General features: G+C 51.9%; 1 protein-coding gene across 1 annotated transcript in view; it reads right to left on the reverse strand.

Annotated features, from left to right (window-relative positions):
* Window positions 1–17896, reverse strand: part of PCNX2 (pecanex 2) — a 215149-nt gene that overhangs the window by 27486 nt on the left and 169767 nt on the right. Inside the window, exon 26 of the mRNA XM_054576753.1 lies at window positions 2861–3114. Coding sequence (XP_054432728.1) covers window positions 2861–3114 — 254 coding nt within the window. The remainder of the gene's footprint in view (window positions 1–2860; window positions 3115–17896) is intronic.

Here is a 17896-nt window from a genome sequence, read left to right on the forward strand (position 1 = left end):
CCGGGCCCACAGAGTCCGAGTTTCCGGGTGGGACGGGGAAATCTGCAATGACCCGGCTTACTGGCAGAGCCTGATGCCGCCGGCCTGCCCCTGCTCCTGAGCAGCGGCCTCCTAGGTAACAAGCCAGCACCCTGTGCCCTCTCCTGCCCCCCTGAAGCTCGCTCGCTAGCGTCACTGCCCTTTCTTAGGAAGTGCAGGCCACTGTTTCCCACAAGCTACCACCTGGCAGGTTCTGGGGGCCTCCTTCAGCCCTCTGCCACCTGCACATTACCCTGGACTTTGTTTTACATTGTCATTTTAGGGAATGCACAGGGGTCCGGGAGACACGGCTCCAGGCATTCGGGGAGGAGGAACGTGCATGTCAGAGACCAGTGGGAACAAGCCGAGTGGCTGGACCCAGAGAAGGCAGCTCATCCTTTTCTCCCACTCACGGTGGCCCGCTGACCATCACGTGTCCCATGGAAAGGATATTTAGGGGGAGCTCCAGATTCATAGAGAGGTGGTTCCGGACTGAACCTCAGTCCTGCCGTGCTGCCTGGAGCAGGTCGCCCAGACCCTTGCCTGCACCCGGATCTTGTCTACCCCGACTGTGTGGCCCAGACGCCAGATTCCAAAAGCTGCGCTAGAACCTCCACAAGCACATCGCCACTTGGGGCTCCGGGGATCCGGAGAGGAATGATGTGTCTGTGCTCAGAAAGTTGACAGAAGGCGAAGTAGACACGGTTTCAGAGGCAGGGGGTGAGGGCCAGCCTCGGCCCCGCCGGGGCAGACGGTGGGCTCAGGTGGGGAGGGCTCAGGCTGTGGGTGTGGCCACCGTGCGAGGAGAGAGGAGCGGAGGGGCCCGCGCGAGCAAGGGGCGGGCGGGAGGGGGGGCAGCCACGGGCACGTGGTTCAGGAGCGGCAGGGGTGGCCACCGAGGGGAGCCAGCGCAGGGCTCCGGAGGGCAGGCAGCAGGGCCCGCCCTGTTTTTGAGGCTGCAAGGAGATGGCTGGCGCCAGGGCTCATCCCTCTGGCCCGTCTGGACCCGATCTGCGGGCCCCGGCTGCCCACTCGGAGTGAACTCTCCACCGCTTGCTTCGTGGGACGGCCAGTCCCCTTGGCCTGTCAGCCCTAGATCCAGCCCTCCTGCAATGGCCCCAGCCTGTGGCTACTTATGAACTAAAGGGGATCCTCGAGGGACACTTCCTCTTCCTTTTGAGGGCGGTGCCAGAGATAGCTGGTTGCCATTTAACATCTGTTTACTTCTTCTTCCCCGAACATACAGTTTGTACCTGGGTTCATGGCTGCCCAGAATACACGTCCCAGACGCCCTCACAACTGGCACGTGACAACCTTCCGGCCAACAGGAGACAGCGGGCCTTACTGCGGCCACTTCCAGGGAGTTCCTCAGGAACAGCTGGTGCGGGTTCCTGGTCTGCATCTCTGTGTCCTTTCCTCCGTCCATTGAAGACGAGGGCTCGCTAAACGTGGAGGAGCAGAGCTGCCACCCCAGCCTTAGCTTACGTGTGACTGAAGACGCGCGTCCCTGGTATGTGCCACAGGTCTCCAGGGCCCCCTGCCGAGCCTAGCGCCAGGGGGCGCACTGAGGTGGCCCAGGCTTGACTGTGAATGTGAAGCTTCCTGCAGCTGCTCTTACTGTAACGTCCGAGGGGACAAACCGTGGAGCTGGGAGGCATGCGGTCGCAGGCCCCTGATTTGCTTTCTGAACATCTCCCTCAGTTTCTGCAAGGTTGCGCCAATAGCTATTCTTTTCTGTGAGATTTGGATACAAAGTTTGCACCCCTCTAACACGCATGCAGCCGGTGAGAACGAACCACTAAATCTGTTTTCAATATTCTGCCACAGGAAAGGGTCCCACACATACTCCTTGCTGCCCTCGCGTCCCAGTGCGGTAAGAGCTATGTAACCTCCTGACCTCCGCAGCCTGCCTTCTATTTCCTGTCAACAGCAGCAGCGACTGGAGCACACGCCGGGGCCCCCCCGCGGTACCTCCCCCAAATGTCAACGTGTCCGCCTTTTCACTGGCAAACTCCTGGACCTTCAGGCACCCGTGTTAGGTTCTATTTTCTATTTTCTCATTGTAGGGGGACCACCTGCCTCAGCCTCAGCTCAAAGGGAGTTTGGGGTCTCAGACGAATGAGTGTCCTCGTTTTGGGTGGCATTAAAGTGTAGAGCCTCTGAGGACCATCCAGAACTGCCACCATGCAAAGTGCTCCTGGAGAATAAGAGCCACCCCAAGGATGTCCTGAGCCATGGCTGACCTCGCCGGGCCCTTCCCCTCAGCAAACACCTTCTCCCGGCTGTCACTCTGTGTCCTTGATCAAGTGTCCCATGTTCTCCAGGGGACTTAGTCCAAACAGGCATGTTTTCTGAGTTGAATACACATTGGGCAAATATGGGCACTGAACAAGTGAAAAAATACATGATCAGTCTTTACATGAGTGCAGAGAAAAGGCTGTCGGAGCTGTTTTTGAGTTTCGTTCAGCTTAAAACGTAATTCTGGTCGTTCTAAAGTGGAAGTTCGCCAAGCATCTAAATCGTCACTTATAACATGCAAACATGGCTTGGTAATATTTTCAGGATGTTGCTACTGATCATGACCAGCCTAACCCGTGCTGAGCTGGAAGCGAGGACGCAGACCTCGGCGAGAAGACAGACCGCCCGTCAGAACGCGCCTCTGGGGCGGACCTCAGGCTGAACCTCCGCCCTCGGGCAGTTCCCCAAACCAGTGGTGCCCGGCCCTAGCTGGGCCGCGGCTGCAGAATCTAAAAACAATGGAGCGCTTTGCCAAGCTTTCCGGGAACCTCTTGAGCCAGCCCAACATGATGACCGAGACCGGCGCGTGGGCCCCGAGCGGTACCTTGATATAGTATCGGATGAGGAGCCGTCGGAGGTCGTACACCTGCAGCATGGTGGCCGCGTTGTTGTCTATGATGCTGTAGCCCTCCAGGATGTACTGCGTCCGCGTGATCTCCCAGGTGAGCCAACGAAGGTTAAAGGCCGCGTTGCAGGACAGCAGGTGGGGCAGGTGGCCCGGTTTGCAGCAGCAGCAGCCTCGGTCGTCCTCGTCGCCCTCCGTGATGGCTTCCACCTCTCGCTGCTGGCAGTAGGTGCCTGGCAGAGCAGAAACGCAGTGAGAGTTACAACGAGAGGCCAGAGGGCGAAGGGACAGCCTCACTGCGGGGAAGACGCGGTGGAGTCTAGGGGCAGCGGGTTTGTTCGGTCCTCGGTGCGGACAGAACCCCCGAGGAAGCAACGGTCCTGCTATCCCGAACCCCCTTATTCATTCATATCGTTTGGAGTCTCGTCTCCTCCCCATGTTCTGCTTTTTCTTTTCGTACCTACAAACTTCTATGACATGCCGGATAGTGTTGTTGTTACAGAGTTGACAAGTCCGGGCTTTTCTGTCTTCCTTGAGAAAGAGTTATGTTCTATTAAGCAGTTAATTTCTTTCCCCGTCAGGCTGTCAAGCTCGATCCTTTCAGAACTTGACTTTTTCATTTTTCTCTTATAGTTGACATACAGTATTGTGTTCGCTTCACGGCAAATGTACAACGTGGTGATGAGACATGGATACAACGAACAAAGTGCTCCCCCCGATGAGGCTAGTGCCCGCCCGACACCGCGCGTAGTTATTACAATGCTATCGACTATGAGCCCTTTGCTGCGCTTTACATCCCGTAGCTACTTTTATAACTGGCAATCCATACTTCTTAATCCCTTTCACTGTTTTTGCCCAACATCCCAACCCCCCTCCCATCTTGCAACTTGTATTTAAATCCCTGGTTGGGAGTGTCTGGAGCAGCCCTTATTCTAGGGCGATGACACCCCTCCTGCCAGAGCAGGGTCTTTCTGGGGTCCCAGTTGAATTCCTGGGCTGGTCAACAAGGTGTCTCTGCCGCCCAGCACCGGCTGGCTTCTGTCTCTCTACCTGGCCCCCCGCTCCCCAGGCCTTGGCTACGCGAGAGCAGGCTAATATCCCTCCAGGCTGGACGGGGGCTCCCTGTCCTGATTTCTGCAGCCTCTGCTCTGAGAAACTCACGCCTGCCCGGTAGGCGCTCTGACCCAGCAAGGCCAGCCACCCGAGCAAGGACACTCTCTTCGGCCCCAGGGCAGCCAGGCCAGGTGCTCTGTTTGGGCTCCGCCCCTTGCACTGCAGATGAGAAGCGCCTCCCGCGAGGAAAGGGGCAATGGCGCAGCTTGCTGTCCGTGCTTTCTTTTGCTCATTGAACAGGGCCTTGCACTCTCTGTTGTCCAATATCGAAAACAGCTGATTACTCTCTTTTCCCAGTTTGGGACTTGTTTTGCGGCAGGAAGGATTACTGGGCATGCGGTCGCGGCCAGCAGAGCAAGTCTCTGAGTCCTTCCACGTGTCTTTGGAGACAATGCAAACATGAAACCTGTCTCTATGCCCATTTCCACAGGATCCCCTTTTCCTGGGATCCCCATTATTCTTCACAGTGTCCGGTACTCAGCAGATGCTAACAAAGTGGCTGGTGGAATGACTGAATGATCAAAAGAAAGAGTTCTTATGCATCACCGTACGCAAGGCAACAGGCTCCCTATTGAGAACGTGCATAGCAGAGGCAACTTATGGAATCACATTACCTGCGGAGGCAGGTGAAGAAAGGCAATGTTTGAACTAAGTCCCTATAGAACCCATGGGTGGGATGTTCTTATCTGATCAAGCGTGGACATCTACCACCTTCAAATAATAATGTACACACAGAACCCTAGGATAACAGTCTGCAAAATAAGAGTCCAAGTCAGGGAGGGCAAAGCAAGCAGGTCGTGCAACACAGGGAAGCAGGGAAGGGCTGGTCCCAGACCTTATGATTCCGTTTGTCTTTCTCCAAGACCTCAGGGCTTTGGGTCTCAGCCGAAAGCACTCTTTCTAAACATTTCAAGGGTCTCTCGGCTCTTCCCTGACAAAAAATTTTTATCCCTCCTGGGACAGTAGTAGAGATACACAGGTGAACTGAGAACAGCAAGGCATTCTGACTGTGTGCACTGGGATACCCAGAGGGACCAACGACGGCTGTGTCCTCACCGATCCGCCCACGGGGACCAGGCCTTCTAGGAGCAGGCACTAGGCTCCAGGGGACGGGGCTGTCTCACCCCTACAAAGTGGCACCTGCAGCATCGGTTTGCGGCAAGTCAATAATGTAATTTAGGAAGAAATTCTTTTTCAATGAAAGGAGCAAGATGGTTCTCAGAAATAAACCGCACAGGAAGAAGCTTAAAGGTGCATCTTCAGCCCAGTTAAGTTAGCAGAGCTGGCTCAACGTTAAATGACATGCCTCGAGCGTCTGAGCCTCTTTCCAAATCCCTCCCTCCCTCATTCATCTCCATCCAGCTGGAGCACGGATCATGTCGGGCCAAATGTCACCGTTGTGTTTCTTTCCTTACATCAAACAAACTGGACAACGTGTGTGTGTATGTGTGTGGATCCACGTGTACGCTAGACGATGCAGCGTCTGGGTTGCCACCATCCAGGTGAAGGAAGTTAACGCCACACACCGTGAGGACGGTGGGGATGAAAGGAGAGTGGAAGGAACAGTTGGCCACAAAGGACCGCTAGGCTTGACAGGGACATCGTAGTCACCAAAGGTTTTTAATAGTCACCAGTTCAGGTAGGTCTGCATACGTTCTCTTAAGAACGAAAGATTCACAGCCTAAAGCACATTGTAAAAAAAGTGTAAAAATAATGAAACCCAGTGATTTCTGCATATGCACTGACTTTGCTGTTCAAATGCAAATCAAGGCCCATATGCCTCTCAGGCAGACACGCAGGTTGCAGGTCCCGTGTCAGGTCGTAGAGGGCACTCCGCCCAGCAGGAACATTGAGGGTCAGTCGCCCCCACACTGTGACCTTTCGCACCACTTCTGGAGCTCAGTGAGGACAAGCTGGCTGGCTGTCTCTGTCTGTTTTTTTTCCCTGAAACGGCATCTTTTGGGTTGCTATGTTTTCCTGGTCTAAGTCAGTGGGACATGGAAGGCATTCAGTAAATATTTTTGTAATTAATTTTGAGAAAATCTTGGAGTCTTTCAGTCCTGACAGAGTAGAATGGCTAATTGAAGCTGTGCATATTTGGTGTTTGAGCTGAAAATGCACTTATCGGATCTCAGATGTCTTGCCACATAGGAAATGTATCAATTTCCTGATGTGGCTGAAAAGAGGGGGGCAGCTGCCACTGCCCCGGCTGGGAGCTCTCTCCTGACCTCCTGACCTCTACCTCCTCTTGTGTCTTGTTTCCAAAGGAGCAAGCACTGTACCCCAGCCCTTAAGCACTCTTTGCCTCATCTACCAAAGACAAGCAGGGCCTGGCTTATTTATTCACACTTAATTCCTAAGAGGAAGGAAGTCACTCTAAAAAGGCACACACAGTAGGAGAGCAATGATAAAATTTAAGTGAAAATGGGGACAAGAAAAGTAGGACAAAGCCAGAATGATGTTAAGATGTTGTCGGTGGAATCGGGGTCCTTGTGGTGTCGCAAGGAAAGCGTTCCACATATGGAGCCTGGGACACGGTAAGATTCATTTGTGTGCTGGAGGCAAAATCAAAGGTGTGCCACTGGGTTTCCAATGTCTCATTTCCATCCATCCCGTCATGGAAAACGTCCAGTCTGGCCTTCATCAGGCCTGGCCACAGGGCCAATGTCCAGAGGGTCTATGCCAGGCCAAGGCCAGTCCAGGCCAGCCTCCCACCCATCTGGTGAGCTCAGTCCGTGGTCCCGGCTGCGCTTCGGCTGGCGCTGTGTCCAGGCCCGCCCTCGCCGCCATGCAGCCTGCCACGGGCCCCAGGTGGCTGCTAAGGAAAGAGAACGTGCCAGCAAACAGGGTGAGGGTGCGCCACTGGGCGAGAGATAGAAAGAGGGCCTTTGTTAGCTGGGATTATATTATCTCAGGCTTGGGAAGAACCAGGCGCTTTTTCAAAATAAGCAATCAACTTCCTAAGCTTTCGGGCTTCTGACGGGCCTACCCCCTAACCAATCCATTCCCCAGGTCTTCCGAGGCTGTGTCTCTTATCCAATCTGGTCCTTTTCCTAAGCTAAACTGACACACTTCTATGGTCGCCATCTTGGTTCCTACTGCGCATGTGCTCACCTCCCCCTTTGTTGTTCTGTCCCTCCCCCCAGTGACCCGCGGGGAACGGACTGGTGGCTCCCTGGGGAGTGTGTGAAGCAAGCAGGCTTATACTTCCTAGTGGGTTATGCTTAATAATGTCTAATTTTCTTTGCTCCCCTCCTTTATTAATAAACAGCTACCTATGCTGACAAAGAGACAGTAACTGTTCTATGATGCCTTATATCACTCGACCTCACAAGTGGCCAGTGTAGAAGGAAAATTTGAATAGTTTCTTATAACAAAAACAAAATCATCCTTTGCAGGTATCAGAGCTATTTGTGACAAAGACGCTGGGGAGATGATATCCCCGGGACCCTCGTAAACAGAACACCATATAGTACAGTGAAGACCATCCTTCATGACATTGTACAAAAGGTTCACTGAGCCATTCTGATACCGCCAACATGCCAAAAAGAGAAAGCATTTCTATAGCCGAAACAATTCAGTCTTAAAAACGTGGCTGTCCAGAGGTCGGTGTCACCCAAGGGCAGACTTGAGAGACTCGGGAAGGCAGGGAGAACATCACACCTTTCAGAAGCCCTTGGCCTGGACCCTTTCCCTCCCTCTGGCTCTGACGCTTTTGTACACTGAGCAGCAGGGAACGCTCATGCCCACTCCCTGGTCGGTGCAGTCGCGCCTCCTGCCAGGCTGGAGGCAGAGAAGGCTTTCTCTTGGGAAAGCTGGGACGCAAAAGGAACAGTTGTTGGAACAGAAGGTCTGGCCACTGAAAATCAGTGCCAAGAACAACCCTCCGCTGCCCAGTCCCAACAACCCCGTGGGTGAGGTGCTTCTCAGCTGGGAAGCCTGGGCCAGGGAACAGGCTCCTCAAACGGGAAGAGGGCGGGACTTAGGGCAGGCTGACTGGACAGGAAACTTGACTCCTATGGACACATTTGAACTTAATTCCGGAGGTAACAGGCAGGTGAGGAGAATTTTAAGTCCCAAGGAAGTATGAGGACAGTTGCTCTTCAGATAGAGTCCCCCCAGCCTTGTGGGAACAACGAGGAGGCCAGTGATGGACAGGAGCCATCCACAGTCCCACTTCAGGTAAAAGCGATGGGGATGGGGCCCGGGTACAGGCCATCTACCGAGAGGCCAGGGGAAATGACAGAGTCATTGGGCCCTTCTGTGCTGGGGACTACAAAGGGGCACATTTAAAAGGGTCCCCTGCAGCAGAGAGACTGCAATGAAAGAAAAGGCCGCTTGCCTTATGGTTTTCCAGCAGTAAGTGCACACTGAAGCCTAATGCACGACATAGTTTAATGCCCCTGGCTCCCCAGCTTTCCTCCTTACGTGATGTGAGTGCCTTGAGAAACACACCCAGTTGTCCCAAAGAACCTGACTAACTGGATTTTCCAGAAAACCCCAATATCATCAACATTATTACGTTTAGTGTTCTACACTGATAGTGTTTTGAAACAACTTCACCAGATTGATTTGAGCAGACTTTTCATCAGCCCGGCGTGCCGGGCACTGGACTGGTGCTCTATGCTGCCGAGCGATGGGGCAGCTGGGACGGGCTGACGGGAACTTGGGCTCCCTTAACGGGCAGTTGGCCCTGCCGCGCACTGGGCCGTGGCCGGGCACAGCGATGGCTTAGCCCGCGCTTTTCAAGCTGCAGGTGGGATTTTAGACACTCTTTGGGGTGCGCCTTGGATTTTTACATAAAATATATTCCCCTCTGAAATCACAGTTAAGATCATTCCTGAATTGGGGGCTCCCAAAGGAGGAGGCGATCGGGTAATATAGCCGGTCATGGCTGAGCTCGGAGCAGTTCACTCCCACAGACGTTTGGACTTCCTAGAGCTTGGAGAGCGTATTACGTGTTGGAAACACAAGACGTGTGAGACAGGGCTCGGCCCCAGAGAGCTCTTGTGGGAGATGCGGCCCTGGACTCCCTACCTAATATGGGCCGCACGTGCAGTGAGGGCGTCCACAGCACTCTCCTAAGGCTGGAAACCTTAACGGTCATCGCCTCTTGCCAGCTGCTTATGTCAAGGGCTATTCTGTGACCAAATGAAATAATGTCAGAGAAGGCTTTAGATCACTTTTGAATGGCTGTCATTTTCAGGAAGATCGCAGTGGGATTTTTTCCTCAAAACTTGTCCTGCAGCTTCACTGCCATGGAGATGCCTCTCTCAGTCCCTCCCCGCCCCCCACAACTACTTCTCCGGGAGAGAATTCTACAGCGGGAGCTTAAAGGACTGTGCAGGTCACCTGTGCCCAGCCACCTGCTATGGGAGGAGACCCCGTACCCATTAGACCTCATCAGATTTCACTTTTAAGAAGAAATAATTATTGTAACAATTTTATATTTTAAGGAGCCGCCATTTGCTTTAAGACCTGCCCAAAGAAAAATAAAATTCATAATGAGATTTCAATGTCTTTAAGACATTATTTTTCTACTCATGTAATGATAAAATCAGGTACTTGAAATTTTTTATTCTCTTGGTAAACACTAGCATTCCTAATACATTAGCCTCTAGGGCAGTGATTTTTAACCAATGTGCATGGCAGGCACACCGGTGTGCCTCGAGAATTTTTAAAACACAAAATACCTGACTAATTAGTCAGGGGCACTGACCCCTTTTCCCTTAGATTGTTAAATAAAAAAGCAACAACAGCCAACACAACAATAGCAGTCCAGTGTGAATGAATCAAAATTATACCTATTTCTTTTTGTCAGATCGGCAAAAAAGATATTTTTTGGTGTGCTGCAGAATTTTAGTAATTAGTTTATGTGTGCCATGAGGTGAAAAAGGGTGAAAATCGCTGCTCAAGGGGAAGGTAAAAATGATTTATACACTTATCGGAGTAAACCAGGCTACGGTGCCCCTATAGGTTACTCGTCAGTGAACGCCGATTCCGAAGAATCAAGCTTTTCCTGCCATAAAAAAGACTCCATAGAGGCTGACTTCCCTGAAGCCACCAGGGACAGAGAAAGGTTGAGGCTGTCACTTGGGGCCACTTGGGGACAGTCTCTGATAGTAGCTTCCCCACAGGAGGAGGAGCAACGAGGGCCACCGTCACCATGAAGCTGCCCCGTTACCCTTTCTACTCCCTAACGTGATGATCCGCCCCTCTAAACGAACCCAACCTTAAAGGTGGGGAAAGACAGCGCCAAGGGTCTAGGCGTGTGACTGCGGTCACAGAGCAGAGTGAAAGCCAGCGACGGGACTGGCCAGCTGAGCTCGGAGCGAGTTTAATTCTTCATTATTTCACTGCACAGTTTCTCCCCTGGTCCCAAGTCCCCGGCCACGCGCATCTTTGAAATGTCAGCTGAGAACCCGAAGTGAGCTGGCCCCGGTGCAGTAGAGGAAAAAGACAAAATACATGAGAATAATTTACGACATGTTTCATTTTGTGGGCACAGCAGAAAATTTTAATTATAACAGTGGTATATTCCAAGGAGCCTCAATGTGCTTTAAGATCTGCCCAAAGGATTCAATTTTTTCCTGTGACCTGTTTGGCAAGCTGGATTTAAAGTGTGATATAACACCTTTCCATGAAACAGCATTGATTTTCTCAGAGAAATTTTATTTCAAAACATCATCCACATTTGTGGTGATATGAATTATCAACTTGAAGAGTGCTTCCTCAGATAGCATCTTCTTCATTGCACAAGGCCACCTGGCTGGGCAGGCGTAATGACCCTTATATAAATAAGGACATTGAACTATGTGTGCGGTCACACGGGTACTAGATTTGTCGGGGTGATCACCTCATAAGTTATATAACCAACTAATCACTATGTTGTACACCTGAAACTAACCTAATGTTGTATGCCAAGTATAAACGAAAAATTAAAAAATTATTTAAAAATAAAATAAATAAGGATCCCGAATCTCAAAAGCAGCTTGTCCAGCAGAAAGCTCTGGTCCCTTGAACTTAAAAATCAGTACTTTTCCTTTATTACACGTTGTCTAATGAAACTTGACAAATGACAAGTAAAAGCTGTCAGAATTTGCTTTTTAGAAAATGAAATGAACCAAATCACTCAAAACAAATAACGACATCGGGCAGGTTTGGAGCATAAGTATAAGAAACATTGAAATATGTAATAATTATCTCTGTGAATAATACAGTTTTCCCCCCTCCAATCCTACGCCATTTACAGCTGAGAAAACCAATGCACGCAACTTTACTCAGAAGTCAGGTGCTTTCTAGTCACATTTAATCCAGCGTCATATTATCTTCCTTTTCTCCACAAACTTATTTTCGAGCGTGGAATGCTAAAACACACAGGCTCCATGCTCCCCAGGAAAAGCCCCTTTTCCTCCCAGACTGGCGACCCAGGCAGGCACGGCTCCGTCTCTCCCACCAACACGTCACGTCATTTGAAATAAAGAAAAATATGTGTTTAGGAATTCTCAGTGAAGAACCTATTGTTTTATGCCTAAAGTTTGCAACGACTTAACAGCTTAATGACTCAAGCTGTGTGGACGTGAGAACTAAGGACTTGCTGATGACCTGTGTTGCCATAGCGAAGAGAGAATTCTAGGCGGCTCCGAGATGCGTGTGAGGCCAAAGGCTCCGCGTGGGTTGGCCAGCCATGATAAAGTTGGGTTGGCTTAGCTTTAGGAAATATTAGGTTACACAGATATTTTTAAAATGTGCCCACAGACCGGTGATGAGGGGATGTTAGTCAAACTATGAGGTGGCTGATAGCATTTCACACAGACAGGAACATAAATCCTGTCTTGTGATATTTTCCAAACCATGGTTCTTCAGGCAAGAGAGCCAAAGAGTTCCCGGCCCCTGAGGTTGGTCAGCGAAGGAACTGAGACGCTGAAGGTGGAGTTGCCGTGGTAACACCTAGCACACATTCAGGTAAAACTTCTGCTTTTCAGTTTTGACGACCAAATAGATTTTTAAAAAATAGTTACTCATTTTTTTTCTTATTTGTTCTTCCTCCCTCACCCCTCCCTCCTCTCCCCTCCCTGGCTGTGGGGTCCATGGCCAAGGTCAAGGACGTTGGAGCCAGACACTTGTAGGTGTTTACCCCGCCCCCCCCCCCCATAGGTGGCTGCGAGGCCTGGGGAACTCACTGATCCTCATCAGCTCTGTGTCTAAAATAGGGATAATGACACCTACTCACTTTATAGCCTTATTATAAGGAATATTCTGATACTATAACTGAAGAGCTTAGCGTGGCCTCTGGCACGTAACAGGTGCTCAGGAAATTTGAATTGCCTCCCAGGAGGCGGGCACTGAACTGGGGAAGGACAGGAATAAGACAAGGAGTCCTTGGCCTTTGGGGTCTCACCATCTAACAGAGCCCTGGCTAGTCGATTTTTTTAATAGCTTGCAGGAATAAAGAACTGAATGTACAAACTGCAGGAATTCAGAAAATAAACTGGCATTGGTTTTCACATTATTGCTTATTATTTTGTTATCAAAAACATGTATGACCAGCCACCATGGTGCCCACATGCCTGGGATCGTGGACAATGGCCTGACCACGCAGATTCATGATCTGCTCTTAAAAACACCTGAAACAAGCAATTCCCGCCACTGTTTCGTTTCACATAAAAGGACAAGGTGATCGATATTGGTTATGTTCTCTTGTCTGAACTAATATCCAAGCAGAAACTGGAACTATTTGATCACATGGGAATGTAGAAAATATATACAAATGCAGTCTCATTCACTGTAAGGAAACTACTGAGCAACAGATATATTAACAGAGAAAAGTGTAGTTACTCAAATAATAGAAAAGGTACATGTCCGCATCACACACCATGCAATCCTGATACCGTTTTTCTGGAGTTTTCCAAAAAAATACTTTATCAGATGACTCTTATATTTCCTAAGACCCCTCCTGAGATGATTTCTTAAAAACCCATCTTGCTTGGATGAAAAGGTAGCCGTCCGCCGCTAGGGAGGACGATGCCAGCTGCCTGCATACCGACCGGCACAGCTAGGTTTCACGTCAGCGGCTTCAAACATCCCACGGCTGCGACCCAGCTCCGCGCCTGGGGCCCGGCTCTAGCCTGGGACCTGGCCTCAGAGCACAGGGTCCGCCTCATCCCCCGTGGGGGAACCTTGCTTTCCTGCCACGGGTCCAGCCATGGGCCACGGAAGCCGGGCTCCCAGCAGCCTGCCCTCCAGGCTGCTCTGTCAATCACATCTCTGACCCCGCCTTCACCACGGCCCCGCCCCCCGTCAGGCCACAGACTCCTGAAATCCCTTCACTGTCCCTCTCACTGCTGCCCCGCGCTCCTCTCACCCCTGGGTCTGCACCAGACGGAAGGCGTCCTCTTGTTTCTCGCTGTCCTCACTCTGCCCGCGCGGCCCTCTCTCGTTGCCCCCTTCCCCGCCCGCCAGGCCGCGCCCAGTCCGTCTCTGAGGCTTTCGCGCCGCCGCCGCCGCCGCTCTCCAGCCCACCTCCTTCCACCGCTCCCGGGAGTATCCACTGCAGCTCCTTCCAACGTGTCCACCCCTCCGCCGCCTCACCTTCCGTGGTCACAACCCTAGACGCGCGTCACCAAGGCGGCTTCCGCTGCACACACGCCAGTTTCAGAGCGGTGCTTCCCAGCAACCGCCCTCCAGCCTCCCGGCTCCTTTCCTCGAACATTTCTACTCCAACAAGCCTGTCCCCTCCCCGGATCCAGAAGGTCCCCTCGCCCTGTTTCCACCTGTCTCACACCCTCCCTTCCCTCCGCTCTCTGCTCCCGACCGCGGCCAGGCATTGGCCTCACGACCAGCAGCCCTTGCACAGGCTGTGCGTTGCCCGGTCCTTGTCTCTGCGGTGCCCATTTAGCTAAGCCCAGCCCTGGTTCACTCCTTTCGTACCTGCACCCAGGAAGCCAGACGTGGCGTAGAGAATCACAGGCGCCATCTTAACAGGCCTTCCTTTAAATTCCTGACCACTGCAGTCCAGCGCCTCTCTCCTGCATCCGCGCCACACCTTCTCCCCACCCCGCCTCCTGTTGCTGTGGGTGAACTTGCCTGGGACTCCGCCCTCCCGGCCCTTCAGATTCCATCCCCCGCCCTCGCAAGCCCTGCCGCGCCCCTTGCCTGGGGTTCCCCGACTCTGCCTCGCGGCTGCGCGCATGCCTCTGACGCCCCGTCCCGGCACCAACCGGCAGACTAATGCTGTGTCGACCTTCTCTGTTGTCACTGAATCGGCAGCCGCTCAACATCCCCCCTTGGCACTAGCCGCGGTCCCACGCTCTGGGACATCCACCCACAGCACCCGCTCCTGGGAGGGACTTACCCTCAGACTCCAGCAAGAAGTTCCACTTCCCTCAAGTGCATCGTATGATCAAAGCGCTTTGTATCTCCTGAACTGATGACCTTTCAGAGCCCACAAGGAACTCAGAGGTCACATCCAGGTTCTGATAAGAGACCGAGGCCCTGAGAGGCCACGTCGACCTGTGATGCTCTCCTGAATACCCTCATACAGAGTGTATGGGCTGCAACGAGAAAAACGCTACGGAGCTTTTGAAAGGCTGTGCAAGTGACCGAAGGCTTTATACCCCAGTTTCTTAGCATTTAATAAGCCAGATAAACACTGCGGTACAAATTCCAAACAAGTAACCCAACAGAAGGAAGGAACGAGAGTAAACGGTCAGGTGGCAGGAGAAGTCCTGTTGAGAGTCTGCGGGTTCGCCTCACTCGACCACTAACGGGCCGGGAGCCTCAGGAGAGCACACGTCTCCGTGGGCCTTGCTTTGCCCTTTAGTGAAATGCCAGGAAGTGACGGTGGCCATTCTGAGGGTCAATGGCGCCTCCGCAGGTGAACGCCCTCTCCTTAGCTCGGAGTTCACACACATCTCATAAAAGACTCCCTCGAATGCCTTTTCAAGTTTGCTCCTATTCTCGATTCTTCGCCTCTTCAGGCATATTTTCGAGTTTCCTGGCTCCCCTGTGGGCAGCACTGTGACTCTTCATTCATTTTTCTCCTATTCTAATAACAGAAACGGGCTAGCCCACCATTCTAGGCCACTGGATGGCACAGGAGAACAGAATGGATTGAACAGGTCACCAACTCTTGCTTTTCTATTTCTTGTGTCTGCTTGCTTGAATGATGGTTAAATGGAAATAAAAATCCAACAGATTCCACTCTTGTGAGTGGCTCAGTTGTTTGGAACATCGTCCCGTACACCAAAAGGCTGTGGGTTCAATTCCCAGTCGGGGCACATACTTAGGTTTCAGGTTTGATCTGCCATAGAGGGGCATACGGGAAGTAGCTGATCAATGTCTCTCTCTCCCTACCTCTCCCTCTAAAATCAGTAAAAACATCTGTTTGGGTGAGGATTAAAAAAAATCCAACAGATTCTGTTTCTTTGGAAAAACCTTGAACTCGGTGCTCCTCACAATGTTGGCCTTGTAAAGTGCATTACTGATGTAGGCCTGCTACCTTGACTTAGATTTCAAACCAACGATTATTACTCCGTCAGCTCTTGAGTGGTTCCTTCAAAGGCTCTCTGGTTAGGAAAATGCAAGTAACCCTCAGAAACCCAAGAGGAGCAGGGCTGACCATCCTTCTGCCCTGCATTAACGAGAGAAGAACTGTTTCTATTCTCAGAGGCATGGGCCAAAAGGAGTAGAATAGAAACGTGGCTTCCTTATTTGTAGTCTCGCTTTGAGATTGTATCAGTCACTACAGCACCAGCTAATGGAGCTTGATCACTCAAATCAAGGTCGTTCTTTGGGCTACTAGGGCCTAAACAGAGAGAACCACTGGGCCTCCCTCTCATGCAGCCGCCACCTCTCTGCCCAACCACGTGGCTGTTGGCTCTGGGCCTCCTTCCATATTCGGCCCGATGGAGCTGCTGGGGCCTGGTGTGTCATGTAAGACCGGCCCCTAGGGAGTCGTGCACGTGAGCTGCCTTTGGGAATCACTGGCCAACAGGACATGCTGGGGGAGACAGGGGACCTGTCCTGGAGGCTGAGCCGTAAGAGGCCTTCAAGTATCCCATGTTCCCCCTTTTGGGATCCCGAGGCTGCCTGGCTGTAAAGATGTCTAGTCCCGCCCACAGGAAGCTGGGCAGTCACATGGGGAAGAGACAACATGCCAGGGGTGGTGGCTGGCTCCGGATGTGGCCCTTCAGACCTTCCAGTCCCGCTCATCTGCCGGCTGAATGCAGCTGCAAGAGTGACCGCAGGGGACCCCAGCAGAAGAAGCCACACACCGTAGTGAGAAGTAAAAAGACATCCTTGTTGTCTTAACCAGGGGTTTACAACCTTTTGGCATCTCTGGGCCACACAGGAAGAAGAGTTGTCTTGGGCCACACGTTAAATACTTTGCAACACATAATCACAAAAAAAATCTCATGATGTTTTAAGTAAATTTAGGATTTTGTGTTGGGCTGCATTCACAGCCATCCTGGGCTGTTTGTGGCCTGCGGGCTACCGGTTGGACACTTTTGTTAAAAAGTGTTACATTTTGTGGTGGTTGGTTATGCGCCCCTCCTTCCCCAATAACTGATGTGAGGTGAGGCCAGAACATTCAGCGTGGCGCATGAGGAAGAACCTGCTTGTGACCAGCTGGCGGGCGACGCGCTTCAGGCTTCTGCAATCTAATTAACTGCAGACCCGGAAACGTCACTGGAGTCCGCTAAAGGAGCTGTTGACCGCCTAAAACTTCTGATAGAAGCTGCAGCTCAGATTCAACGAGGCTGGCTTTGACAGCTATTCCGTGGAATTAAAAAAACAACAACAACTGGAAAGGCCTCAAAAGAAACAGGTGATTCTGCTGCACTATCGCGCTGGAGACACGTGACTCCCGCCCTGTACCCTGGCATTCTCTGGCATTCGTGCGGGGTTCCAGCGAGCGCTCCTCCTCAGACTGTCGTGTGGAGTCTGGTCGCCGCTCTCGGCCCAGCGACCTTTTCAAAACAAGCTCCCTAAACTCAGTCGCTGCAGCTTGTGAGGACGCTCGGAATACACATGGAAACCACGGAACCCACAGCTGTGGCGAAAGAAAAAGCCTTTCCAACACATTTCTTTGAGAATGCTATTTAAAGAGATGGCTATTCACAAAAGTAGGCTTAGAAATTCTCAATCTAAGGACCAAAAGACTTGGTCCTCTGCGGGTAATGGTGTTAAAGATGTGACAAGGTGGCAATTTGTTCTTGGCTAAAAGATGTCCTTTTGTCACTGTGATGTCTTGGAGGCTGTGACCTGGCTCCTGCTCACCTTTCTAGCGTTGTCTGTGACCCTTTCCTCCCCAACCACGTGGCACCCACGTCTGGCTACTTCGTGCCTCTTTATTGTTATACTGGCTGCTCCCGCCTCTCTGTTCCAACGGTGGCCTCTTTACTGCCCGGCTGACCCCGTGTGATCCAAGCGCCCTTCCCTGCCCCCCGTGACACCCCGGTCACAGCGTGGCCCTACGCTCATCTCTAATTGCTCATTACATCTGCCTTCTCAGCGAGGCTCCAGGCTCCTAAGTGGGGCCTTCACTTTTGTACTCGAAGTGCCCAGCCCGTGGCTTGACGTAGAATGAGTGCTGAATAAATGTCTCCTGAGGGGAATATAAGACACATCTGTCCAATTAGCTACATGATCTATTCACTTGGATGAATCAAGGGCATTGTAAATGAAGGCATCCAAAAGGGAGCTCTTGATTACACCTCCGCATGCAAAGCTGCCAGTTTCAGGAAATGCGCCTCCGCCCATCCAGGCACCGACCTGGGCACCGAGCCGCACGCGGAGCCTCGTTTCCCAACGCGGGGCGTCCCGCTGGCTCCACCACCTCCCCATCTCCTGGCTCTTCCGTTCCCTCCACCCCGTCTGCTGGTGCGACTACTGAACTTC

This window comes from Pteronotus mesoamericanus, unplaced genomic scaffold (assembly GCF_021234165.1).
Source record: "Pteronotus mesoamericanus isolate MK-2021 breed Mesoamerican mustached bat unplaced genomic scaffold, CSHL_Meso_final contig_347, whole genome shotgun sequence".
In the NCBI taxonomy this organism is placed as follows: domain Eukaryota; kingdom Metazoa; phylum Chordata; class Mammalia; order Chiroptera; family Mormoopidae; genus Pteronotus; species Pteronotus mesoamericanus.